The sequence below is a fragment of the Enhydra lutris genome, unplaced genomic scaffold (genome assembly GCF_002288905.1).
Source record: "Enhydra lutris kenyoni isolate GAN:26980312 unplaced genomic scaffold, ASM228890v2 scaffoldscaffold29, whole genome shotgun sequence".
Classification (NCBI taxonomy): Eukaryota; Metazoa; Chordata; class Mammalia; order Carnivora; family Mustelidae; genus Enhydra; species Enhydra lutris.
Window position 1 is genome coordinate 4,932,817 of NW_019154113.1, and position 26,581 is coordinate 4,959,397.

Below are 26,581 nucleotides of genomic sequence, written 5' to 3' on the forward strand. Positions count from 1 at the left end.
GGCAGCCCCCACCCCTTGCCTGCCGTAAAGCCGTCTGCGCATTCGCGACAGTTAGAGGAGGCGTGCCGATCGAGGTTGGGACTAGTCTCCGATTGGTTTCACTCACTTCCCCCTCGGCTTCCCCCCGGTGGCTTCCGATGCTCCGCCCCTGGCGGAGGGACTCGATGCGGTTGCTAAGAGACACTGCACGCCGAGCGGGATCTCTGCGCATGCGAAGGAAGAGATCGGCGTGTGAGTTCCCCGAACTACGGTGGCCCGGAGGGTGGTGCTGTTCGTTCAAATGGCGGTGTGAAGGCTGGGTCTCCCAACCCAGATCTCCGACAGGTAACTGGGAGTGGCAGCGGAGCTCCGCGGAGGGGAAGGCGTGTGTGCGGCTGACTGAGAGCCTGATCCAGGGGTCTAAGGCTGGGGAGGCGGCAGTCCCCAGGAAGCGAGGAGAGGGACTCCTGGTGCCGCAGCACCCCCTCAGCGCTCTTGAAAGGAGAGTGCCGGGCCCGTGGCTCATCTTTCCGTCCCTGAGGCCCCATTAGCTACCAGGCTGGACTTGCCTCGCCTGGCGAGGAAAAGAGGACTCTTTTTTGGAATGGCGGTGACGCTTCAAGAGCTTTTCTTCAGGGACAGCGACCCTCACGGATTTCTGACAATGAAGGGGAGAGGAGAATGGAAAATACGCGAAATGGACATGTTTATTGAGTGCCTGTATTCATTTAGCAAGTGTTTATTGGCCTGGCACTCTTCTAGCGATTAGGGAGACAACAGTGAACGGGGTAGATACAATCAATGGTCCTCGTGGAACTTTCGCTTTGACAGGGGAGATAGATAAACAAAATAATTACATAGCGTTAGGTTATATAAAGAAAGTCAAGGAGAATAAGAGGATCGAGTTTGACTAGGACATGTCGACTATTTTAGATAGGTGGTCAGGAAAGGTCTCTGAGGAAGTAACATTTGAGCGGCGATCTGAATGGGGAGAAACAACCGTGGCAGGATCTGGGGTATGGAGCTGGGCAGAGGGAAGAGTTTTGCAGGCAGGTAGAATCAACAGTGCAAAGCCTCTGATCCTGGAATAACCTTTGATGTTTAACAGAAACTGCAAGAAAGAAGACCAGCGTGCGTGGTCAAGCAGAGTGGGTAAGAGGGAGAATGGTAATAAGATGGGGGATGTGGGACAGATGGCAGACCTCTGCGGGACCGTGTAAGCCATGGTAGAGAAGTTACAATATCGTATTTATGTTTTGAGAAGATCACTGGCTGGCTGCTCAGTGGAAAAGACTAGCGGGAGCAGGGTTACTGCAAATGTGGAAGGCTATTAGAGTAATCCAGACAAGCGCTAATATTATTTTAAACTAAGTCATCCAGTACACCAGACATTTGGCTACCACCAACGTCCAGACAGAATGGCCTCCTTATTTATATAAAGGAAGTAATTTAATGTATCAGTTGCTTTTATGTAATGAGGTATAGTAAGATGTTGTGTGGCAGATGGGGTCACTGCAGACCCTTTCAATTTGTCCCCTGATGTCTTCTTTTACACTATCATTCATTCAAGAATACAGGTTTTGGTGCTCTCCTCATGAGCTACCTATTGGCCTATATGAGCAAGGAGCTCAGTCCTGCCCAGGATAGCTCGTAGTCAAAGTGTGGGGAAACCAAACCAGAAAATAATTATAGACAATGCAGTGAGATAAATACTTCAGTATAGGCTGAAGGAGCTCTTGGCAGGGCCCCCTAATCCTGAGTTGGATAAGTAAAAGGCTTTCCTGGGACTGCAGGTTTTCAAATTAAGGGTTGAGAGCTGGTGGGAGAAGGTTGAATGTGGCTTAGTCAGAAAGAATGTGCCAAGCAAAGCTTGGGAACCCTTAAAGTGCATAGTTTCTGAGAACTTCAGAGAAAGCCTGTGGCTTAGTTTGTGGGGCAGATTGGTGAGAGGACTTCAAGAGGTAGATCTTGAAGGACTTGCTAAGCTGTGTCCAGGTGTTTGGATTTTATCCTAAGAAGAATGGAGAAGTTTTTCAGAAGAAAGTGGGTGTAGGGTAGGCTATGAAACAACCATTTAGCAAGAAATCTGTTCGTTGTCTGGGGTGGAAGTGGTGTACTACAGTAATTGCAGGGAGGGTGGAGAGAAGTGGGCTGAGGAAGGGTTCAGAAAAATGTCAGATTTCTACCTGGTATACCTAAGAGATATGGTCACCGTAAACTGAGAGGCTGAGGAAGACAAGTCTGAGAGGTCATAGAAGTTGAGTTGAATTTGTGCAGAAGGTGCCTGTGGGCCCTCCAAGTGGAACTCTCTGATGGCTTTTACTACTTGAGTGCAGAGCCCAGAAGACACCTAGACCCTAACTGGATTCTGAAGTTGTCAGCATGGAGGTAGTAATTGAAGACATTGACAGAGTCCGTGAAATTGCTCTAAGAAGGGAAAGGACATGGAGGACTGAACACTTAAAGATCCCAACATCCTCCCCCCCCCGCATTTTATTGAGAAATAATTGATATACATTACTGTATCAGTTTAAGGCAAACAGCATGATGGTTTGATTTACGTATATTGCGAAATGATTGCCACAGTAGGTTCAGCTAATGTTTGTCTTCTCCTTAGATACAATAAAAAGAAATAAAAGAAAAAAAGGGAATTTTTTTTTCTTGTGGTGAAAACTCAGGATTTACTCTCTTAGCAGCCTTCCTGTGTATTCTACAGCTGTGTCAACAACAGTCACCTTACATCCCTAGTATTTCTGTAACTTATAGTTGGAAGTTCGTACCTCTTGGCCACCTTCCTCCAATTCCCCTTCCACCCACCCTCTGCTTTTGATAACCACAAGTTTGATCTCTTTTGCTGTGAGTTTGAGTTTTGTTTTTTATTTGTTTACATTCCACGTATAAGTGAGATCATACAGTATTTGCCTTGTTCGGACTAATTTAACTTAGCACAATGCCTTCAAGGTCCATCTATGTTGTTATAACTGGAATGAGTTCCTCCTTTTTTTATGGCTGAATAACATTCCATTGTAGATAATACCACAACCTTTTCATCCACTAGGGCACTTCCACTTCCATCATAAATAATGCTGTTAGGAACATGGGGGTGCAGATGTGTTTTCAAGTTAGTGTTTTTGATTCTTTTGGGTATATGCTCAGAAGTGGAATAAGGTATCATAAGGTAGTTCTATTATTAATTTTTTAAGGGTCCTCCATACTGGTTTCTATAGTGGTTGCACGAATTTACTTTGCCAGCAGCAGTGCACAAGGGTCCCCTATTCTCCACATTGTACTAGCATTTGTTATCTCTTTTTGATGATGGTAACTTAACAGGTGTGAGGTGATATCTCATTGTAGTTTTAATTTGCATTTCCCTAGTGAGTCGTGATGGTGAGCTGCTTTTCATGTACCTTGTTGGCCTTTTATAGTTCTTTGGGAAAAGGTCTATTTAGTTCCTTTGCCAATTTTTAAAATCGGATTATTTGGGTTTTTTGTTACTGAGTTGTATGAGTTCTTTATATAATTTGGGTATTAATCCGTTATCAGATGTATGGTTTGCGAACATTTTTTTTCTATTCCGTAGGTTTTCTTCATTATTTTGTTGACGACTTATTCAGCTATGCAGAAGCTTTTTAGTTGGGTATAGTTCTACTTGCTTATTTATTTTGTTGCTTATGCTTTAGGTGTCATCCAAAAAAAAAAAAAAATTACCAACACCCATGTCAAGGGACTTTATTCTTGTTTTCTTCTTGGAGCTTTAGTTCTTACATCTAAGACTTTGATCTATTTTGAGTTAATTTTTGTGAGTCTAAGATATGGGTTCAATTTCATTCTTTTACGTGTGAATATCCAATTATCTCAGCACCATTTATTGAAAAGACTGGCTTCTCCATTGAATATTCTTGACTCCCATGTCAGATATTAGTTGGCTGTATATGTGGGGAAGGACTTTTGGGCTCTCAGTTCTCTTCCATTGGTCTGTTTGTTTTTATGCCAGTACCATACTGTTTTGGTGACTACCTTTATAGTATAGCTTGAAATCAGGAACTGGGATGCCTTCTGCTTTGTTCTTTCCTCACAATTTTTTTTGGGGGGGGTTATTTGGGGTCTTTTGTGTTTCCATATAAATATTTGGAGTGTTTTTTCTATTTCTGTAAAAAGTACCATTGGAGTGTAAATAGGGATGACTTTGAATCAATAGATGGCTTTTGGTAGTATTGACATTTTAACAATATTAATTATTCCAGTCCAAGAACACAGGTTACCTTTCATCTATTTGTGTCTTAGAATTCTTTCATCGGTGTCTTGTGATTTTCAGAGATCTTTTACTTCCTTAGTTTCATTTACTCCTAAGTGTTTTATTATTTTTGATGCTATTATAAATGGAATCAGTTTCTTTATCTCTTTTTCAGAAAATTTGTTTTTAGTGTATAGAAATGCTACTGATTTTCATATTTAATTTTGTGTCCTGAAACTTCAACTGAATGTATTGATTAGATCTAACATTTTTTAGTTGAGTCTTTAGGATTTTCTTTATATAAAAGAAATATATCATATTTCATATATAGAAATATATCATCCACAAACAGAGACAGTTTTACTTCTTCCTTTCCAATTCTGATACCATTTATTTCTTTTTCTTGCCTTATTGCTGTACTTGGGACTTCCAATACTGGAGCATCCTGAGGCATGGAGAAAGGTAAAGAGTGGGACTAGGAGGTCAAAGGGAAGATGCCCAGCATGTGACATGCTCTTGGAAGATATCCTTTCCCCCTCCATCTTTTATAGGAGGGGGAGGTCCTCTTGCATTCATAGTGGACCAGCTTTAATGACTCTTGTACTAGACAGAGATGTTGGGAGCCTCTGTCCTTTTGTCTTCCAGACCTTCTCAGTGCCTTAGCCACCCTCATTAGCCTCTCTAACTTTGGCACCACTCTCGAACTTTCTGTAGACTCTAAACACTCATTTATTTATTTGGACAAAATGATTGCTGTCTTAGTTGGGACAGGAACCAGAATCCTGAAAGATAACCTTTGTTTAGAGTGCCTCAATTTCTGCCTCTAGAATCACAACATTTTCATGAACAGGGCAATATACAATAAGTGTCCACTTGGGCTGTGATCAGATTTGAACGTAATCAGATTTGCATTAAGCCAAAGCCCAATTCTGAGTTTCCCAGTTGATTGGTAAACTGTAGTAACCTTTCACATAAAGAGAAGTATTTTTTCATTGTAACATTGGCCGTGAAAGTTACTATTTTTCTGAATTAACTATATGGGTTGTATAAAGAAAACCTCCTAAAGAAGATAGTAGCATCTTTTTTTATTATTGTTGCTTTCTGTATACAAAGAAGGATTAAATTACTAGCAACTTGGTTTTTAATAATTTTGAAATTGGGTGATGGCAGAATGTCTTCGAATGAGTAGACTACGCACTTAAAATTTCCACCTAGTTTTTACTTAGGAATATTTTTTAGGAAAATATTTTAGCATTTTAAAATATGCTGCTCAGTTTTCCATCTATGAATCTTTAAATTCAAAGTTCTAATACGTTTACATATATATTTAGTTGATATTCATGAAATCCTATGCATATTAACACTTAGGATCAGAAGGCTGTTGTCTGTAGCTGCAATTATTGTATATATATTTTTTTTAATTTTTTATTTTTTATAAACATAAACATATATTTTTTATTGTATATTTTTAAAAAGATTTTTTTTTTAAATTTTAGAGATAGAGATAGAGATAGGGAGAGGAACAGAGGGAGAGGGACAAGCAGACTCCCTGCTGAACATGGAGCCCACTGCGCGGCTCAGTCGCACAACTCTGAGATCATGACCTGAGCCGAAATCAAGAGTCAGATGCTTAATTGACTGAGCCACCCAGGTGCCCCTGAAACTATTATATTTTTAATTGAATTATTAATTTTGAGAAATTGTAGATTCACATGCAGTTGTAAGAAATAATACAGAGAGATCTTGTGTACCCTTTGACTAGTTTTCTCCAATGGTAGTGTTTTTCACAAATATCACACAATATCACAACCAGGATATTAGCATTAGTATAATCCACTGATCCTGTTCAGATTTCCTGTCTTATCTCTGTATATTTATCTGTGTGTATATTTAGTTCTGTGCAGTTTTTATCACGTCTATAGGTTAGTGTTGCCTTCACCAGTTCCATGATCACAAGGATCCCTTGTGTTGGCCTTTATAACCCCACCCACCAAGTGGGAGGGGACTTCCCTAACCTCTGGTGATCACTAATCTCTTCTTCGTCTCTCTAACTTTGTCATTTGAAGAATGGAAGCTCTCAATATGCAACCTTATGAGACTGGCTTTTTTCTCTTGGCATAATTCCCTAAGAACTATCCAAATCATTACATGTATCAATGGTTCTTTTCTTATTGCTGTGTGCTATTCCTGTATGGTGTGAACGTACCACAGTATAACCATTCATACACTGAAGAGACATCTGGGTTATCTTCAGTTTCTTGCTATTATAAATGAACCTGCTACGAACTCTAATGTACAGCTTTTTGTGTGAATCTAAGTCTTCATTTTACTGGAGTAACTGTCCAGGTGTGTAATTACTAGGTCATACAGTAGTTGCGTATTTAGTTTCTTATTTTGCTTTAAAGATTTTATTTTTTTAGAGCAGTGTAAGGTCATCGCAAAATTGATCAGAAAGTACAGAAGTTTTCTGTATATATTCCTCCTGCCCCTTGACATCCATAGCCTTCCCCTGTGTTATCAACACGCCCCCCCCCCCACCGAGTGGTAACATTTGTTACAATTGATGAACCAACGTGACACATCATTATCGCCCAAAGTCCATAGTTCACACTGGGGTTCACTCTTGGCTGTACACATTCTCTGAATTTGGACAAACATACAATGATACATATCCACTTTTATAGGGTCATATAGAATCCTTTCACTGCCCTAAAAATCTGTGTTTCACCTATCCACCCCTTTCCTGCACCCCAACCCCTGGCAACCACTGAACCTTTTACTATCTCTGTAGTTTTACCTTTTCCAGAATGTCATGTAGTTGGAATCATACAGTATATAGCCTTTCCAGATGGGCTTTTTTTTAACTTAGTACTATGCATTTAAGTTTCCTTCATGTCTTTTCATGGCTCAATAGCTCTTCCTTTTTAGTACTGAATAATATTCCATTGTCTGAATATACCACAGTTTATTACCCACAGAAGGATGTCGTCACTGCTTCCAAATTTTGGAAACTAGGAATAAAGTTGCTGTGTGTATCTGTGTTCAGGTTTTTGTGTTGAAATAAGTTTTCAGCTCCTTCAAGTAAATACCAAGGAGTGCGATTGCTGGAACATATGGTTAAGAGTATGTTTAGTTTTTTAAAGAAACTACCAGACTGTTTTCCAGAGTGACTGTACCATTTTATAATCTCACCAGCAATATATAAGTAGTTTGGTTCTCCATATCCTCTTCAGAATCTGGCATCACAAAATTTTATTTCATCTGTAGCAAAAGTGGTATTTCCTGTGATTTTATATGTTTACCAGTGGCTAATGTGGTTGAACATCTTTTTGTGCACTTTTTTGCCATCTGTATATCCTCTTCAGAGGAGGGTCTATTTATGTCTCTTGCCCATTTTCTGATTATTACTATCTTTTGAAATACTGAGTTTTGAGAATCCTTTATATATTGTAGATACTAGCCCTTTGATTATGTGAGTAGCAAATATCTTCTTTCAGTCTATAACTTATCTTTTCCTGCTCTTAAAAGGGTCCTTCGCAGAGCAAAAGTTTTTAATTTTGTTGAGATCTAGTTTATCAGTTTTTACTTTTTAAAGACTTCTTTGGGGGCCAAGTTTAAGAACTTTTTGCCTAGCCTTGAATCCTAAAGATTTTTTTTCCTGCTTTTTTCTTTTTTCCTAAAATCTTAAGTTTTAAGCCCATGATGCATTTTGAGTTAATTTTTGTAAAAAGTTAAAATCATTTTAAGTGAAGTCAAGTCAAGGTCTTAGTCACTCATATTAAATTGCCTTTAAACTATTGATGGCCGATAATCAAAGTATAATCTGTGGATAGTTTTGCTTTTCATCCTGGGTTTGATGTAGCTTCTAAAAGTAATTTAATATAAAAATTCAATCAAAGGATGTCCTGATTAATGTTTTAACCTTTGGTTGCTGAGTATCTTTTGAAAAAATTGTACTTGGTTTGCATTAGAAAGTTGTATAGTAATTGACCTTGAGTTTAGATATTGTGCAACATATGAAAATAATTCTAAGGATGGGTATTCTGATTTAAAGTACTATAGGAGAAAATCTAGAAAGTGTTAAAAATTGGACTGTGTGAGTTACTGTTTTCACTTGGAAAGGTTATTAGAAGTCCTCTATTCCTCTATATTCTTGAGACTTGAAGCATCAGAGCAAATTTGGGGAGGACCAGAGGCTTTGATATTAGACTGTGTAGGTTCAAATCCTGGCTCTGCCACTTAACTAGCTCTGTAACTTAATCTCTCCTTGCCTTAATTACCTTATTTGTAAAATAGGTATGATAAATATTCACCTCATAAAGCTGTTGTGAACTTAATACTCACTTAAAACTGTGTTTGGAAGGTAGTACGCACTCAATAAATTTTAGCAATTCTTTTTCTTTTTAAATTTTTTTTTTAAGATTTTATTTATTTTGTTTGACAGAGAGATTACAAGTAGGCAGAGAGGCAGGCAGAGAGAGAGGAGGAAGCAGGCTCCCTAACGAGCTGAGAGCCTGATGTGGGACTCGATCCCAGGACCCTGAGATCATGACCTGAGCCGAAGGCAGAGGCTTTAACCCACTGAGCCACCCAGGTGCCCCTTAAATTTTTTTTTTTTAAAGATTTTTATTTATTTATTTTGACAGAGAGATAGAGAGATACCACAACTAGGCAGAGAGGCAGGCAGAGGGAGAGAGAGAGAAGCAGGCTCTCTGTTGAGCAGGGAGCCGGATGCGGGGCTCGATCCCATGACCCCAGAACCGTGACCAGAGCCAAAGGCAGCTGCTTAACCAACTGAGCCACCCAGGTGCCCCATCTTTTTCTTTTTCTTTAGATTTTATTTATTTGAGAGAGAGTGTGTGTGCCTAGCACACACGAGTTGGGGGAGGGGCAGAGGGAGAACCAGCCTCCTTGCTGAGCAGGGAGCCTAATGAGGGGCTCATCCCAGGACCCCAAAATTATGACCTGAGCTGAAGGCAGACTCTTATGCAACTGAGGCACCCAAGCGCCCCTAAACTTTAACAGTTCTTATTCCTGAAGCATCAATTTTGTGTGAAGATGAGTGGGAATAACAGTACTTTTGTATTAAGACATGTATGCTTCTGTTAGGAATAGAATACACAATTCAAATCATTTATCGTACTTAAGCAGTAAAAGAGAGTCCTGAGGCAAATTTTATGCTTGCTTTGCGTACCCCCTTTGGCCACCTGATAGTCATTCTCTGCTAAGAGGAATTTTCCAAAAAAAACCTCTTTAAAAACACTACCCATTTCTTGTCCTAATTAGACCTTTCCTATATTTGTTTCCTTTTCAGGCTAGACAGATCTCTCTCATATATCCAGTACAACTGGTTTAAAAACTTGTCTGAGAGGTGTACCTTCCTCCAGACCATCACAGAAAAGAGCTTGAGATATACTACCCTTGTAATAGACACTTCAGGAAAAAGGTGTGGTTGGTCAAATACCCTAGTTCACTTTTTCAGGATTTGTCTTTTCATTTAATACCATAATTCCTTTAAAAAAAAAAAAAAAGGCTACAATTCTCAATAGGCTACCCATAGACATTTGTTTCAGTGACGATTTCTTTGGCCAGCATCAAAGACATTGTAATGAGGAAAGAGTGATGCTTAGTCATAGTTGAACCAGCCTAGCATCTATCCTCTTCATTCATTTGGTACCTGAGAAGGGAGGAAAAATTCTTTCTCTGTCCTTCATGGTCTTCCAGCTGAACTAAGACTCAAATTTAGATGAGACAGATTAACAGGAAATTAAAAAAAAAAACAAAACAGTTTTATTACATGTGCACAGAGGCCCAGTAAAGACATTGACACCTAAAGAAATGACCAAGACAGGCAGTTTTTACACATTTTTAGACAAAGAGACGATAAATCTGTGACAAATTGACGGGACAGAGGAAACCTAACTTTGGACACTTTAATTAGTAAGGAATTCTTTTTTTTTTTTTTTTAAGATTTTATTTATTTATTTGACAGAGAGATCACAAGTAGGCAGAGAGGCAGGCAGAGAGAGAGAGGAGGAAGCAGGCTCCCTGCCGAGCAGAGAGCCCGATGCGGAACTCGATCCCAGGACCCTGAGATCATGACCTGAGCTGAAGGCAGAGGCTCAACCCACTTAGCCATCCAGGCGCCCCTAATTAGTAAGGAATTCTTAAGAGAATTTGGGTTGTGCTAGTAAATTAGTAAAAGGATTATTTATACAGCCTTCCTGGCTCTCAGTTTCTTATCAGTGGAGATCAGGATGTCTCTAACTTCTGATACTGGGAGGTTACCTCTTGCGTGGGAGATTTATTTCCTGTTTTCAGGGGAGGGTCTGAGTATCCTTCCTGCACAGGCTGTCTCTGAAGTAATTTTTATTTAAAATAATCGATGTGCCAGAGTGGCACATTTTGGGGCAACCTGTCTTTGGCACCCCTACACCTGCCTGGCATTTGTGGGCCCCCACTAATGCTTTTCAACTGATTACTCATAACTACTCTTAGCAAAGAACCTAGGTCCCGCGATGATGGAAAATAGCCCATTCTCCCCCTGAAATGCTTGCTTCCTTGCATGTCTATGTATCTATTTATTTACTGGTAATTCACTTTAGTTTTGCAAGCTGAAATGTTTGAACCATTTGAAATGGCCCTTTTTTAGGTCAAAAATGGTTGAATACCCACAATTTTATTTTCATTCGTTGTAGAATTTAAGGACTTAAGATTTATAGAAGTACTATTGAAAGTTTTTTTTTAATATTTATTTATTTATTTATTTGACAAAGAGAGTTTCCCATGCAAACTCCATGCAAAGGTTGAAGCCCAGTGGGGACTCGATCCCACAGCCTTGAGGTCATGACCTGAGCAAATACCAAGAGTCGAATGTCTAACCATATGAGCCACCCAGGTACCTCTTAATGGAAGTATTGTTACTACTGTAGCATTGAAATAAAAAGAATTTCATTTGTGGCTAAAAATTACAATAGGTTTGGGGCACCTGGGTGGCTCAGTCGGTTAAAGCCTCTGCCTTTGGCTCAGGTTGTGATCCCAGGGTCCTAGGATCGAGTCCCGCATGGGGCTCTCTGCTCAGCAGGGAGCCTGCTTCCTCCTCTCTCTCTGCCTGCCTTTCTGCCTACTTGTGATCTCTGTCAAATAAATAAATAAAATCTTTTTAAAAAATTACAGTAGGTTTGCACATATGCTATTAGTTAAAATCTAAAATAGTCTATTGTCACAGAATATTTGACATATAAAAATGTAATTGTTTATGTCAACTTCAATAAAAGATGTCAGTAGTTTTGTTGGGAAGAAATTTTACTGTCGTAACTAAAATATAAAGTGAAATAAGTACAATGGAAATGGACTCTGAAGTAGAATATGAAAGCTAGTTTCTGTTTGTGGCAAATAAAACTCACCAGACAATTAAGAAGATAATTTTATTCAGGCCTTTACAACAGGGAGAATGTTCGTTAATGGGACACCTCTCAAAGAAGAAGGAGGAAATGTGGGGGTTTAGGAAACAAGGTCAGTCCGTGTGAAAGCGTAAAGGTGAGGTCTGTCTGGGAATATGGTGAGCCCTTCCCTGGAACATGAATCATTCTTGCTTTCCGGGAGCACCGTGTTCAGATAACAGGTAATAGATAACATTGAACGCTCTCAGATGGAACAAGGTTCCCGATTATTAGTTATGTTTCCAAATTGTGTGGGATGTTCACCACAGTTTCAAAAGAGGATGCAGAGAAACTTTACCAGGGAAAATTTCATTCATAACTTTAGGTTACCATCTATAGGGCTCTTCATACCCATTTCTACACTATAGGACAAAAACAAGGCAGTTTTGTCCTGTCGGGGTGATCCGGAATTGAAATTCCTTAGAAGCTAATTCCTTAGAAGCAAGGGGGAAGAAACCAGTGGAGAGGGAGGTGTAAAGACCAGGGGCAGGCCAGTGGCCATATTGGAGAAGTGAGACCCACTGTAAGCCCTCCTAGGACTCCTCCAGCGAGGACCAAAGATAAAGATGGACTGGGCATTTATAAATGGGCCGGAGTAGGTGGAGGCAATCCTTGGACTTTATTAAAGGATAAATTGGAAGAGGACAAAGTCATGACCCATACAAAATGAACTTACTGTATCAGCGATTTTATTTAACTCATTAACTAATGAAAGAACTAGGCAGATGTCACAACCGTTTTAAAGGAAAAGTTAAAGAACCATGAATTTATATGGAGTAAAGGAATGTAGAGCTGAGTCTACAAATGGAGCAAAACTGGCTTTCCTCTGCTGAGAGGAAGGTTACCCCTCCACTGGACAATTATGTGCATGTCTATAGACAGGAATTATTTGCATTGCCATCAGCGATCAACAAATTTACAAAGGTATGAAATAGCTCAAAGGCAATGAAAGGACTAAGCCCCAAAGGATCAGATTCCCAGAGGCTCAGCATTCCATTGGAAGGATATTCTGTAATCTCTAACTTCTGCCAAAGTCTTAAGTTTCCCAGCTATGCTTGCTCTGTAGTAACTACATTAATAATCGTATTACCCATAACATATCCTCTAAAACTCATCTGTCAGTGATCGTCCATGTTCCTTGCTTTATAAGCCATTCCTGACCCTAAATGCCCTTTCCCTTCTCGTCACTCTTGCTGGTGTCTATCATGTCAGAGTCCGGGACAGCGGGAGTGTCTCAAGTTGTATCCAGCGACAAGTACAGGGTGCTCACGTTTGGACTACTTTTGCTAAACATCTTGTCTTTTTTTTGGCATGGCATTTTTCATTTTTTTATTTAAGGTTGAAAGTGCTGGCCAAAGATCTTCCTATTATTTAATTTTAAGTTGTGAATTAATCATCAGTCACCGCATTTGACCACACCGCATTTGACTACACAGCAATCTAACTAGGTTTTTCATCTGTTAGTTGAAGGTGAAAGTTAATTAATTGGAGGTGGCCCCGGGGGTGTCAGCCTGCATGGTTATGACCCCCCAGCCTCCAAGGGAGGTACTACTGGCATCTAGTGGGTAGAGGCCAGGAATGCTGCTAAACTTCCTACAATGCACAGACCAGCTCCCCCACAACAAAATTATCCAGCCCCTAATGTCAGTAGTGCCAAGAGTAAGAGGCCCTCATGGCCCACTGTTAGAGAAAAGAAGTTTCTACTATGATAAAATTAAAAATAATTTTATGGTCTTAAATCTGTATGGAAAGCATACATTTCATTTTTACAGTCTTAAAATAATGTTCTTATTACCAGTTTTCCGTTTTAGAAATTAAGCAATCAGTATTACCTTTTACTTGAGAGGCTAAATGATTAAATGGGAACAGATGCCTTTCCCCTGTAATATGATATATTTGATGCTTGTAATTTTACAATTATTGTTCCTATTTTAGGTTTTACTGAAGAAACGTACAGATTTGTCTCATTTCTGAGACTGATATTTACGGTTTGGAATTGTCAGCTTTCTCGTGAGAGACATTTTGGCAGTCCCGATGAAAGCGTTCCTTGACGTTTTAGAACAGTTATACAAGAAGGTCCTTCTGGGAGCCACACTTGAAAATGAGAACCATGATTACATCTTTTATCTCGACCCAGCATCTTTGGATCAAGACTGCTCTACAATGACCTCTTCGGAATGCCCAAACCCCCATGGTGTCCAGGACAAGCATCAGCCATCCTCTGCCAATTTGGCTACCATTTCTGTATTGCCTGTGTGTTTGAAGAAACACTCACCGATAGGCAGTGCCCGAGAAATAGTGCTCCTTCAGTTAACAGTAATCAAGGTGATGATAACCAGAATATTGTCTGTTGAAACTGACTTCCATGCAAAGGAGAAATACAGAGATGTAATTAAAATTCTTTTGAAATCATCTGACATCGATTCTAAATTAGTAAGCCATTTTTTTCTGTGGGTTTTTGTTTTGTTTTGTTTTGGGGGTTTTTCTTTATATCTAGATGTTTAAAACAAAAGTTTTAAAAACATTCAGTAATAGTGGGTAAGTTTATTTGTTTTCCCATAGACCTGTATGTTCCAAGACTCGGATAAATTGTTATCTCACATGTCTGCAAAGTGCCTTGCGTTACTTCTGTATTTCCAGTTGAGAGAAAAGGTAAGATAAGTAATCAAATTATGCTCTTTTCTTTCACGGTTTCTTTAAAATTGTTCTTTGGCTTTCGATTTTACCCTTCAAATTTTGTATCAATAAAATGTTTGCTCTTTCAATAACACAGAAATCCATAAAAGTATAAGAATGTAGTAATATAATAGTGACTTGTATCAAAGATTAGAGTCTTAAATATGTCATAAGTCATGATCAATCAGATTCTTCACCTGAAGGATGGGTTTCAAGTCAGTCTATAACTTCTTTAGTTTCTCAAAGGAGCAAGTAGGCCTGCTTCCTTTTCTCCAGAAAAAGATTTAGGAACCTCTGCTGGAGACCACGACCATTTTTACAGGTTCAATATAAATAAATTCTAAGAATGGTCCTCAGCATGATGAAAAAAAACACAAACAAATTGAGCATCATATTTTTCTGTCTCTGAATTAGTTAATAAATATAAGCATCTCCTGATTTATTTAAGCTATAAGTACTTTTCCTTTCTCAAAGTAACATTTTTTTCTAAATACAAAAGGTGGCATTTTACTAGTAGAAAATTTGGGAAATGAGAGAAATATAAAGAACAAATTAAAAATCACACATCATTCCACCACCTAGAAATAATCATTGCTAATATTTTCATGTTCCCTGCTGAGCCTTTATTTCTATGGCACATTGAATTTTTTCACTTAGAGAATATTAGGATATTTGTATCTTTCTTGTTTTACCAAATACTAGACTCTTTTTTTTGGGGGGGGGCAAGGGAATAAACGATGTTTTATAGAGTTGTGTATAATAGGTAATTTGCAATTGTAAAGAAAACTTTCTAATAAAACATGCTATTTTTTGTTTTCTTACTTATAGATTACATTTAGCAATTCCTGGATTGCTTTTTGCCAAAAAAATCTTTCTGAATACCCTGAAAATGAGAAGGCAGTATACTGCCTCTGGACCCTGACTTATATAATAAAAGAAATCTTTAAAGATACATGTTCACAGAAAACAGGTACAAATTATGGTTCCCCATAAATGTCATTCTTTTGCTCCCAAGGACGATTATGTTTATAATGAAGATTAACACTTACTTTATAGCATCTGATCTGTCCTGAAGTATGAAAAACTAAAGAATCTCACTCCAAATTTTTTGACTGAAGATATCTTTTTAAAATGAAATATTATAAGGAAAAAATTAAAGCTGTTATTATATGTCCCTTTTGATATTGTAAAATGGATAATTAACTGTAGTTATTAGCTTTGTTCTTTTGTTTGTTTCAAGTTTTTATTTAAATTCTAGGTAACGTGTAGTGTAATAGTGATTTCAGGAGTAGAAGTTAGTGATTCATCACTTACATACAACACCCAGTGCTCATCACAAGTGTCCTCCTTAATCCCCATCACCCTTTTAACCCATCCTCCCCAACCACCTCCCCTCCAGCATGCTCACTTTGTTCTCTGTAGTTAAAAGTCTGTTTTCTGGGAGCATCTGGGTGGCTCAATCAGTTTAGTGTCTGCCTTTGGCTCAGGTCATGATCCCAGGATCCTGGGATCAGGCCACACATCTGGCTTTCTGCTCAGCAGGGGCCTGCCTCTTTCTCCATGTTCATCTGTTTTGTGTCTTAAATTCCACATATGAGTGAAATCATATGGCATTTGTCTTTCTCTGACTGACTCATGTCACTCGAGCTCTGTCCACGTCATTGCAAATGGCAAGATTTCATTCTTTTTCGTGGCTGAGTAATACTCTATTGTAGAATATATACCACGTCTTATTATCTGTTATTCTGTGTCTTCGTTTGTTCACATTAAACCATCCAAATCCATTTTTTCATCTTGTAAAGTGATAATATTTATAAAAATTGAATTGTAAATTGTTTTATGAAGCCTTCACTTTTCCTCTTGTTTATAACTACTGTTTTTCTCATTGCAGAAATTTTAAAGCAGTTCCTGACTCCTTTTGACACTATTTTCGAAGTTTTTTACAGTTTGTTATTTTCTCATCATTTTGAAAGCTGCCAAGATACCTCTAAAATAATAAACAGCTTGATATGTTCCCTGGAGTTACTTGAACTTCTTATAGCTTCCAGAATCCACTTGAAGCTACATTTCACTTGCCAGAGGATTTTATTTTTGAAACCTTCTTGTGTGCTAGACGTTATTACCTGGCCTGTTCAGGCTTTTGTCAAAAGGAAATGCATCATTTTCATCAAAAAGTGCCTTCTCTGGAAAGTGGGTGAAGACCTGTGTCGGGGAGCTAGCCCTGTCCTAATGCCGCCAGATCAGCATTTAGATGTCGACATGTTGGCTTTAGCTGATGCTGTCTTGCGAGCTGTGGATTTGGGCTTATTGAGGACGTTGTCTGTCCGTGGAAAGCCTCCCCGCTTTGGTGGAGAGGAAGTTCAGCCTACATGTGAGCGTGCCCCTGGTCCAGATCATGTTATTCTCAGAGCAGCAAGCCTGCTTATCATTAAATCCTTAGAAATCAAGTTTCAAAGTTGTACTTCAGCAAACGAAATGAAAGGTAATTCTCTGAACTCCTTTTGTGTGCAAAGTAATGAGCAGTTGTTTACGGACACAAAGTAATTCATAATTTTCAAATCTCAGGACCGTAACTCCACTAATTAAATGTACATGTTATCATAATTATAATTTATTAAATTTTCTTTAAAAAATTAGAATTACACTAAGAACATGTCAACATTTTGTGGGCTAAACTGAATTTGTACAGCATAATCTAAGTGATAGAAGTCAGTTCAGATATTTGTAGTATTTCATTCCTATTTTCCTTCATAAACTTGAGTAACTGCTAATGTAGATTATCAATAACTAGAAAGCGAATTAAAACTAACATGTGAGAAGTTACATTGATTAAGAAATCGTTGCACATAATGTCCAGGATCTTAACTCAGTCCAAAGACAACTGTTTAAAGTAGGATATTCAACTTAGGTGTGGGGGGAAGACATGTCTTCCATTTCATCTGCTAAAAAAGAACAGTTGATGTCTCTAAACAAACAGCATATAGTTTTAGTGAAAGGTTTGAATTATAAGCAGTGACTTCCCTGAATTGCTTTGGATGTCGTAACTACAAGGTACTGCATACTGGCTATCATTCTGTGTGGTTATAATTTACAACACTAGGTGGCATGTGTTCTATAATTCAGAGTTTTAAATTACAGCTAAAACTCCCCAAAACCTTTTAATACTTGAAACAAACAAAAAAATTTTCCTGTTATTTTAAAGGCAAAATGATTTTTGCTGGGTTGTTCTGTTGCCTCTAGTAACAGACAGCTGCGGCATCCCGTGAAGTGATGTCTTTTGTCTACTCTTCATTTATTTCTATGCTTTAGCAAGAATTCGTGTAACTGTAGTTTCTCTGAAATAATTAGTTATCTGGTCCTTGCGGTGAGTCGATGATCTGGTTGTACATTTTAGTTGTAGCCTCTTGAGTGAGTCACTTTTTTCTCTGACATTCAGTTTCCTAATTTGCAAAGTGGAGATAATCCCTAACTCACAGGCTTTCTGAAAGTGTGAATCGCGACAATCCACATTGGAGTGCTTGAGATGCCTATATATAAACTTATCGTAAGATATTAATGCATCCAGAAGCAGTCGGCTGCTCTTTGAAATGTGCATCTGTTGAAGTTGATTTACAGAGTTTCATGTCTGAGTTACTGACCTTCTTAAAGCCTCACCTTCAGCCCTCCCTTCAGTCACACAGTCCGTGTGAGTGGATCTCCAGGGTCTTCATAGAACAGGACGATGACATGTTGGAGGCTGCCAAAGCATCATTGGGCATCTACCTAAAGTTGACCAGGCCAGTATATTTTAAAGTAATTTTACTAACTGTGTGCCAGAAAAGCGGAAAACATTTTTAATAATGTGCTGGACATACTATTTACTTTCCATCATTAAGGGGAAGAGAAAAATCCCTAACAATCTTGTGGTTTCCTTGTAAGTTCCAATTCCTTGCTTTAACCCTGCCCTACATGAAAATGAGATTACATCTGAGTTCTCATTATGAAAACTTGGCTGGGTAGGCAGATCTGGGGGAGTGGAACTAGACCGGGGGGCTACAAAGCACGGGTTCTGGTTTCGCTTCATCTGTTTTACCTGTGCCGTCAGGAGTAAGCTCGTTCCATTATCCGAACTTTCATTTAATCAATGTTTAAAAATGCTGTTCGCCCCCAACACTAACTTTCCCATCAGGAGCTTCAATGGGGTGATTTTGGCCTTTTTAAAGGTAACCTTAGCCTTGGAACTAACCAAAGTAGCAGCTCAAAGTTTTCATTTTATCGTACACTTGAATGGGGGCTGATAGCGACTTGAGGCGGGTCCCTGAGTTTGTCGTGAAGCTGTGTTACTGATGACATGGCATTGCTGAGCCTGTTCATGCTTTGTTAAAGTGGCTGTACGCGGGGTCCTATCGTCCTGTGGCAAATATCTGTCATTGGCTATGAAGCTCGTAACCGATGACCTTTTACACTGTTCCCGCTTGGCTTTATTAAAACCCTAAAGTATTTGCTTGATTTCCATTTCTTTCTTGGCTTCAGAGAAAGGGCTTTCTTACTGATGCCCGACGGTGCAGTGCTGTCCTGCCAGTTTGTACTTGTGTTATGGCCGTGCTAGCAGCGGCTGCTTTCAGACTATGAGCGTTTGGGGCCAATTTTCAAAAGGTTCTAATCAAGAACACAAAATACCGGCATGTGATTTGAATTAGGCTCCCAAACGGTGCTGAAAAGGCACATGCCGATGAGCCCCTTAGAATAGATCTTAGTTGTATTCCCGGCTGACTCCTTACTGCTCAGGGAAGAGGAAGCCTCCGTATTAAATCTCTGACTTTCTTCACCTCAGTGTGTCCAGAGAGGCATGGGCTCATGCTGTTTGCATTTTCTTTTTTTTATGTAACTTTTTTAGTTAACATCATTTGGTTATTAGTTGATATTTTTTTTTTTTTATTAGTTGAGATTTTTGCTCAGACTAGTCTAAGCACAAAAAAAAGGGGGGGTGGGGAATTTATTAGCTTATGATTAGAAATTCATTCCAAGGGGCATGTTAGCAGCAGATATCACTGTATATAATAGGGATTCAATCATGTCGTTGGTCATTGCTCTTTGTCTGTATCTTGCAACCCTGAATTCATTCTCAGGCGGGGCTACCAGCAGTGCCTGGCTAACAGCAGCCTTTCGGTTACCATCTTTAATAGCTCCAGCAAGAATCCCAGGGTGGGGGGATCTGATTAGCCCTCTGGGGTCACAGATCATGTTGGATGCAATCATTGTAGCCAGGAGCGTGAAGCGCTCTGAGTGGTCAGTCTAGGTCCCGTTACCACCCTTATCGAGAAGAGCGTGGAAGGAAAGGAAGGAGCTCAGTCTCCAGCCCCATATTACCCTCTGTAATCAGTTACCTGTAGGAATGAGGAACTCTGCTATCAAGAGACAGGAAGACAGAGGACTTTTGTACAGCAGACAAGAACTACCGAAGTCCACGAATTTTATTTATTGAGTTAGATTTCTATGGAGTTTGTAGAAGAAGAGATTGTTTTGAAAATTTTTTCTCTTAAAATTATGCATAGATTAAAAAGTAATCTGATAGGTGAATTTGTGATATGTGAATTATGTCTGTTAAAATTGTTATTTCTGTAAAAAGTCATTAATCTGGGGTCTCGTTACTTTGATTTTCAGACAACGTAAAGCTACTGAAAGCTCGACCCAAGAAAAAGAAATGTGGAATCATCACACACATGAATATGGCTATAATCCACACTGTATTTTCTTATTCTTACTGAAAAATATAGGATTTGATTCTTCAGTTCTTCTTGACTTTCTGATTTCATCGGAAACCTGTTTCCTTGAATATTTTGTTAGATACTTAAAATTACTGCAAAAAGACTGGGCTATTTTTTTCACGATTTGCAAGGATTTTGACCTAACGGCATCTAAAGATAGCATAAATATTTGCGGTTATAGCTCCTCCCTTTTCCAGGACGGAAGCAGCAACCAAACAGAACTTAGCCCTTCAGCTGCTTTTGGTTGTCCAAGAAGCGTTCATGCTTCAGTGTCCTGGGCTTCTGATTTTTCTTCTGGATCTCTGAGCCAGCTCGTGATGTCCAAGGAGACCCACGCCACACTCCAGGCTGATAGTCTGTCTCCCCGACAAGCCTCCCACAGTCTCGTGGATTATGACAGCTCTGACGATTCTGAAGCAGAAGGCACAGACCAGCACTCAGCAAACAGTAAACAAATATCCTTACACCAAGAAGCAATGAAGAAATCTCAGGACACAGTTGGAACAGGTATGGATAAAAAACAGCTCAGCCTGGAGCGTCAGTCAAGGCCTCTGGTTCCAAAACAGTCTCATATGCCCTTCTCTGTCGATTGTGATAATGTCCCAAAGAACGTCTCTGAAGTGGGAGTATCCTACAGGACGCTGAAGTGCTTTGAAGAGCTACAAAGTGCCATTTACCGTTTGCAGAAGAAAAATCTTTTCCCATATAATGCCACACCACTTTTGAAGTTGTTGAAACATATTGAGGCAATATATAACGAGAGTATGAACACTTTGTGAAACAGCAGCATTTTATTTCCAGGAACTGTTTTTCCCTGCTCTAAATTGTGCCGTAATGAGATCATCGTAAAAATAAATAAATAAATAAATAAGTACCCTCAAAAGCGTTTTCTAAATCAAGTCTGTCCTTTTGCCCTTTCAGAGTAGCCTCGTGACTGACAGATACCTCAAATGACAAGTCACCTGCTATGGTTTTATGTCACTTGAAATTTACACTAGTTCAAACTTCACACAAAACTTGGAATGGATATTGTATTAGTTTGCTAGGGCTGCTGTTAACAAATTTGCCACAAACTCGGTAGCTTAAAAGCAACAGAAATTTATTCTCTTGTAGCTCTGGAGACTAAAAGTCCGTAATCAAGGTGTCAGCCAGGCCATGCTCTCTCTCAAAGTGCCAGGGAAAAATCCTTCCCCGTCTCTTCATATCTTCTGGCGATTGCTGGCAATCCTTGGTGTTCTATAGCTTGGAGCTGTGTCAGGCCAGCCTCTTCCTCTGTTGTCTCGTGAGGTTTTCCCTATATAGGTCTGTTTCCTATATATGTCCCATCTCCCCCTGTAGACACCAGTCATTAGATTAACAGCCACTTTCATCCAGTGTGACCTTATCCTAACTTGATTACATCAGCAGAGACCCTACCTCCAAATAAAGTCACATTCACGGGTTTTGGGTAGATGTGAATTTTGGGAGGGATACTCTTTAATCCAGTATACTTATTATTTCCCTCCAAGGTATTTACTTGTAATGCGATAGCTAAAAAACTTAAAATCTTAGCAGGTTTGTTTTTTATTTTTTTAAGAGAGATCAGCTCACTGTATATGTAGATGGATGATATATTCTGTGAACATGAGTCTATTCTTTAAAACAATTTTTAATCACTAGATAGTTTTTCTACTTAAAACTGTTTTTATGTTGTGGGGGCACCTGGGTGCCTCAGTCAGTTAAGTGTCCGACTCCTGATCTCAGTGCAGGTCTTGAGCTCCACTACTTTAAAAAAATAGTAAAAATAAATCATTTTGATACAGATAATTATAATCTGTATTCTGTGTTTTTGAGGGGAAGCAGTAAGGCTGTGGTAATCAAAACGGGTCAGTACTCATTCAAGTAGAAATGGAAAGATCAGTGGAACTAAATAGAGAATTCCTAATTAAGATAGTGATGAGATGCTAACGTTAACCGAGTATCAAAAAGTCTGGTAACAGAGTTGGTATACATTGGGGCAGTTTCTACATAATTTAAGAAACACACTAAAGAGGGTATATACATTCAGGGGTATTTGATGTATGCTGTAAAAGCAAAAGACAAATATCTGATTAAATGAGATACTATATATACTCAATAGAATACTATATACTTGTGGAAAGAATGAGCTGTATCCATGTTTACATCTGGAGTCAAGAACAAAAGTGAATATATAGGGCTCCCATTTGCTTAAGAAAAGAAGGGGGCAGGTGTAATACACTTACACATTTATATATGCTTTCCTGTGTTTGTTAAATATTTATATAGGAATATATGAGAGTCCCAAGAGTGTTTACCTTGGGAAACTGATCTGAAGTAGGAGATTTGACTTTTCATTATATACCTTCTTTTACTTTTTTATTTGTTTTTAACTGGGTACATAGATTTTTTTTTAAAAAAAATTTTTTTTCAAGTGAAAATATGAAAATAAGTTCTCTTAAGAAAAGCAAAAACAAAACCTGATTCTTTAGGCTCCTAAGGGAACATACACATTGAATGCCTTAAAAGTTATGCTTGTACAGATGTGGTTTTGAGCTGTGTTTCTCTAGAAGGTTAGTAAGAAACCATCAGCCCCTGGTTGTACCTAAAATGAAGGGAGGGGCCATCTTCTACAACGCTGAGGGCCGGTATTTCAGTCTCTGACCCTCGAGTATGAGTCAATTTGTCACACACTCGGGAAGCCCCAGGAGTGGTGAAGGTGACTGACGTTGGCTCGCCTCAGCCGTTCAGAATATCCGAGAGCTCTTCCGAGTTAGTCTGTGAAGGAGCACCAAACCAATGATACTTGCCCAGCCTGTAGCCCCACCTCTTCGAGTGAACACACCTGTGTATCCAAATGAGTGCAAAGGATCATGAATCTAATTTATTGTTTTAACTAAAAATCGATTTGGCAAAGAACACATGTAAGTATACGGCTTGATGGATTTTCATCATCAACATACCTGTGGAACCAGCATGCACACCAAGAAACTACTGACATCTCTGCCTGGGTCCTTCCTGGATCCACTTCTGGTCACTATCTGCTTGGAAAAGCAGCTATCCCGAATTGGGACAATGAAAGACTAATGTTGCCCAGTTTTGTCTTTATATAAATGGAATCATAGAGTATGTGTTCTTTTAGGTCTCACTTCTTGAACGTTTTGGAGGAATGGGTTTGAATTTATTTTTTTAAGTAATTGCCAGATAGCTGCCTTGTAGCTATTGTTAGTGACAAAATACATGTAACGGCCCCAAACTGTCTTTGGGACTCCCAGCCTGTGAGGATGGTGAAATTGACAAACTGGTTGAAACAAAATACAGACTCAAACAGGTTATGCAGGGTCTTGTGCAATTGGCCCCAACCTGCTTCTCCAGCCTTGCCTGTCATTCTCCCCCCACCCACTGTCTTAGCAGCACAACCTTTTGTCCTACAGATTTGTTCCTCAAGCCCCATCTTAAATGTTGGCTCTGTGAAGCCTTCCCCCACTGTTTTTGAACCATTGGATCTTACCTGCTTTCTGTTCTCCTCACTGTGCTCTTTCTGTATTGTAGCATTTGTCACCTTCTATTTTAATCATTAGTCAGTCTTCATGGGCCAAGCTCTTTTTACTTAGTCCCTAGTGGATAGCATCATGTCTGTCCCATTATAAGCATCCCACAGATGTTGACTCAACGGGATAGAGCCCTCTCCGAGGACTTGATAATCTCCTGGAGGAGACAGGTGTGCCGAGGCTTACCTTTAAGGCTCCCACGGTACTTCCTGTGTGCCAGCTGCTGTGGTAAATGCTCTAATAATCCTCACCATAATGTTGGAAGGCGGGTATTATAATCCCTGTTTTGCAGAGGAGATTAAGTAACGAGGCCAAGATCACCCAGCTGAAAAAATGGCAGAGCCCAGAGAATGGATCCAGGCAGTCTGGTTCCAACGTCCTCTCATCCTCTTCTCCATCTAAGTCATGTCAGAAAGGGATAATGGGGCCAGCTTATCCAGGACCTTTGGGGCTTTGATAAGGAGTTTGGACTATTTTCTAGGTAATCGAGAGCCAGTGAGGTTTTTGAGTAAATGACGGGTTGACTCTTTGGAAAAAAGTGATTTTGGTAGCAATATAGTGGTTAGATGGACAAGTAGCAAGATCGGAAAAAAATCCTGCAGAAGCCCCACTGGAGTCAAGGGCAGTGGAAATGGACCAGGGGCAGCAAGTCCTGGCTGAGTACCTGCATCCCCCTCCCTCCCTGCAGAGACACACTAGGACAAGAGTAAAGGAGAGAAAATCAGGAGCAATGAGACACAAGGACTGACGCAGCAGACCTAAGAAAATCAAATCATTAGCTGCAATGGAGAAAGCTGAGAGGCGTCCTGCTTACCAAGTGAATCCCCCTGAAGACAGGAGTATCGAGTACTACACTGCCAACCAAGGAATGGTGGATTGAAAGCCTATTCGAGAATTACTTCTAGATCCTCTGCCTGATTTCCATGTAGTTAAACCATTGTGCACTGTCTGACTCAGGTACATGAGAGGCTTATTTCCCAAAGAACGTAAAACAGGGTCTCGGGAATGGGGAACACCAGGCACATCTGAGGACAGGCCTATCACACTGAAAATGGAATTAATTTTTAGACACTGAATGTTGAGAACCACTGGTGTCCCCAGCCTTCTTCCCCAAGTGACTACATGTCACTTTTCTGAGGAATCTGACCAACCCAAAGAAAAGATCTAAAGATACATTGGAGGGTTCCCCAAAGAAATTTCTCCACCAAGTCACCCTACCCTGAAGCCCACAGTCACAAACCACACCTATGTGCATAGACCTTCTGATGGGCATTTAAGCGCCCAACTTTTTTAAGTATGAGTGAACAGCCAAGGATCATCAAGCATTTGGGGAAAGTCTCTCAACATGGAAGAGAAGCCAAAACAAACTAGACAGATTAAGTGGGGAGGAAGTTAATCTACGAATATCCTCAGAGATAAGCAATTGTAAAAGACAATATAATAAACTTGTATAAATGAATAATATAGCAGAAATGAAAAACAACAGAAATGTAGTCTAAGTTGAGGAAATCTAGAAAGTACAGCAACACAACAAAGAAATTGGCAAACAGGAGAGTGAAATTATAAGAAAATTTGAGGACCGGTCCCTGAGTTTCAGTAACTGAACAATGGAAGTTCCAGAAAGAGGGGGAAAAAAAAAAAAGGCCATGGAAAGAAAACAGTACTAAAGAAATTCAAGAAAATTTTCCAGAACTAAAAGACTTTGCATCTTGAAACAAGGTATGCATGTATAACTGAAAAGAAAAAAAAAAATCTAAATTTTCAAAAGGGTAGAGAGGATCAACCCTAATGAGATAGGCACCACTTTTTCACTCGTGCGGCTGAAGCTGCTGCTGTCCACGGAAATAAGGAAGTAGAGAATCTTGTGAGGAAGGACATGAATTTGGTCCTCCTGAGTCTGAAATGGCTCCATCATCAGCACATTGCTGATGTCCAGCAGACAGACAGAAGTCCCGTGTTGAAAGAAGGAAGGTCCTTGAGCAAACACAGGAAGCAGCTGCAGAGAGGTCTGAAGAGAATTCAGGCATGATCACCCTGAGACTAGAAGGAGAAAAGGCCTGATAGAAGAAGGAAGAAAGTGAAAGGACAAGGACAGAAGAGCAAGAAATACTCTGAGGAAACTGAGAGATTAAGTAGGGCTTTGAGAAAGAAAATTCATATGGAGTTGAGTATCTCTGAGAAGAAGCCACCCACCGGGTGCTTTGACCACTAGGTAGCTAGTTGTTGGTGCAGTCTGAGAGACCAGCTCTGCATGGGAGAGGAGAGAGGGGAAACCACAAGGACAGTGGTTGTCAACATCTTTGTGTTCTCTATACCATCTGAATAGTGGGATTTTGGGGTGGCATCTTTGAAGTGATAGAAAAGTGATAGCAAGCACACCATCCCGAGTCAACAGCAATGTGAACACCATCCCCAAAGGTACTGTTCTTCTAGTCACCAGGCACCTCCTCAGCCTCTGGTCTGACCTGCTGATACTCCTACCACCTCTTCTCGAGCTGTATTCAGCAGACTTGGACGGCCCAGGTGTTGAGAAACTTGACCTAAATACTGAACTTAAATTGGTCTCATCATTTAGGACAGTGTATAAAGTTGTCTTGCTCTATTAAAATGCCTATTTGAAAACGGTGGTTGATAAAATGCCTTTCCTGACTCTATTATCATAGCCCAAACCAGCAAGCCAATTCTAAGTTGGTCTGATTATTCTAAGGATGATGGAGCTGAAAAATACCAATCAAAGCCTTTAGACGTGGATCTGCTCCTAATGACAAAACCCACCAGGTTATTTTTTAAGCTCTGGGGAAAACAGCGATCCCTTTCGAAATTTCCCTTTGACCTTGAGCTATATACCAAGTAGTTAGACCCAACTCTAGCACAGTTACTTTGCACTGAATAAAATACATATTTGTGTATGGACAGTTATTGCTTGCTTCTTCCCTTTATGGAACTTTTGCTTTG

General features: G+C 39.6%; 1 protein-coding gene across 3 annotated transcripts; it reads left to right on the forward strand.

Annotated features, from left to right (window-relative positions):
- The first annotated feature begins 20 nt into the window (after window positions 1-20).
- On the forward strand, window positions 21-20,952 carry LOC111152692 (lines homolog 1). 3 transcript variants are annotated; one of them, XM_022511264.1, is made up of 8 exons: window positions 21-324; window positions 1,088-1,131; window positions 13,591-14,088; window positions 14,218-14,307; window positions 15,160-15,301; window positions 16,223-16,813; window positions 17,936-18,107; window positions 19,975-20,952. In XM_022511264.1, the coding sequence occupies exons 3-8, from the start codon at window positions 13,690-13,692 to the stop codon at window positions 20,855-20,857; spliced, it is 2,277 nt and encodes a 758-aa protein (XP_022366972.1). In that variant the 5' UTR covers window positions 21-324; window positions 1,088-1,131; window positions 13,591-13,689; the 3' UTR covers window positions 20,858-20,952. The 3 variants fall into 3 exon arrangements, with proteins under 3 accessions (XP_022366972.1, XP_022366974.1, XP_022366973.1); XM_022511266.1 differs by having other exon boundaries at window positions 13,591-13,980; XM_022511265.1 differs by having other exon boundaries at window positions 1,088-1,127.
- Window positions 20,953-26,581: the final 5,629 nt, after the last annotated feature.